Source organism: Aplysia californica, unplaced genomic scaffold, assembly GCF_000002075.1.
Source record: "Aplysia californica isolate F4 #8 unplaced genomic scaffold, AplCal3.0 scaffold00203, whole genome shotgun sequence".
Classification (NCBI taxonomy): Eukaryota; Metazoa; Mollusca; class Gastropoda; order Aplysiida; family Aplysiidae; genus Aplysia; species Aplysia californica.
In genome coordinates this window covers 36,548-37,857 of record NW_004797473.1, presented here as the reverse complement: position 1 = coordinate 37,857, position 1,310 = coordinate 36,548, and the positions used below count along the sequence as shown (strand labels likewise).

Below are 1,310 nucleotides of genomic sequence, written 5' to 3'. Positions count from 1 at the left end.
CCCCCCCCTCCCCAGGAAAAAAAGTTTGGTCCTAGTCTTTTGCCCGTTACTGATCTCGTCGGATGAGAGCCATTGATACAACCACGTCCATTTTGGCGAGAACGCCCAAAATAGCGCAAACTATAGAAGTATTCAAATGACGTCATAGTTGTATCACATCTTTAAATAACAAATCAACCCACCCTGTAGCTTTTCACAAACCACGACGCCCGATGCATTCAAGAAGACATCTTTATCTTTAGTAATAGTTTCAGTTTTTGTTTTACTTAGAGTTTTACGGCACTTGCAGCAAAAATTAAAGGTCACATAAATGCCGAAGTGTAAAAGTCTTACTAGATCTAGAGAGTAACGTACGAGCCTCGTACAATGAATAAATTAAATGGAGGAGATGTTGGGACAATAGGCCAGATGTTTGATAGAAAAAATGGCAACAACATCTAAGCACCTGCGTGGGTGGTTGGCGAGTGCTATGGAGTGGTTTGCTTCTTCATTCCTATCAAACATCTATCGTCCATATCACCCCTTCTTCTTTTTTATATTTGTTAATCTCTTGTAACACCTCTAATCTTCTGGCGCTCATATGACCTTATGCAGTTGCGAGCGCCGTAAAACTTCTACTACGACTAAAAGCACCTGCCAATCACCCACTAATTAAGTTGTGAGTTGTGCAGACAGAATTCGTCAAATGTCCTAATTTCAGCCCTTACATGGCACCAGCTAAAAATCTACGATTTTGAAGTGTCTATTTTTTGGACAACATCTCCATTCGTGGATTGCGAGTCTCACATTTAAATTTATCGCTGGATATACTCACCCGCAAAGGCGCTGAGGATCCACATACAAATAAACAGCAGTGAGTATCTTTGTTCCGACATGGCTGCGGGAGGTTGGAGGGAGCCACTGGTAGGTCCTACTCCTTTACTTTCCTTCTGTTGTTTCTGTGATTCTGTCTTACTTGTTCCCAGCTTTAAATGACCGTTATTATGTCGGTGTGCTTCTCCTTATTCAAACATGCAAAATAAACAAACCCCACGTGACTGGAACAGCACCAAGGAGTGTCTATAAAAGGAAAAAGCGAACACGAAAGCGCGGGGTCCTCCTTTTTTCTCTTCATTATGTATTAATTATTGTGATTCCCCATCAACAATGGAAGGCGGATCAAAATGTGGGTGGGGCTAAGAAATGAGGGAAGGTTGAGTTCATAGGTAATTTTTAGAAGAAGAAGAAGAAGAAGAAGAAGAAGAAGAAGAAGAAGAAGAAGAAGAAGAAGAAGAAGAAGAAGAAGAAGAAGAAGAAGAAGAAGAAGAAGG

General features: G+C 41.1%; 1 protein-coding gene across 1 annotated transcript in view; it reads right to left on the bottom strand.

Annotated features, from left to right (window-relative positions):
* Positions 1 to 1,109, bottom strand: part of LOC101861209 — a gene marked incomplete at its 3' end in the record, with an annotated part of 10,444 nt that extends 9,335 nt beyond the window's left edge. Inside the window, 1 exon segment of the mRNA XM_005099135.3 lies at positions 815 to 1,109. Coding sequence (XP_005099192.2) covers positions 815 to 875 — 61 coding nt within the window.
* Positions 1,110 to 1,310: the final 201 nt, after the last annotated feature.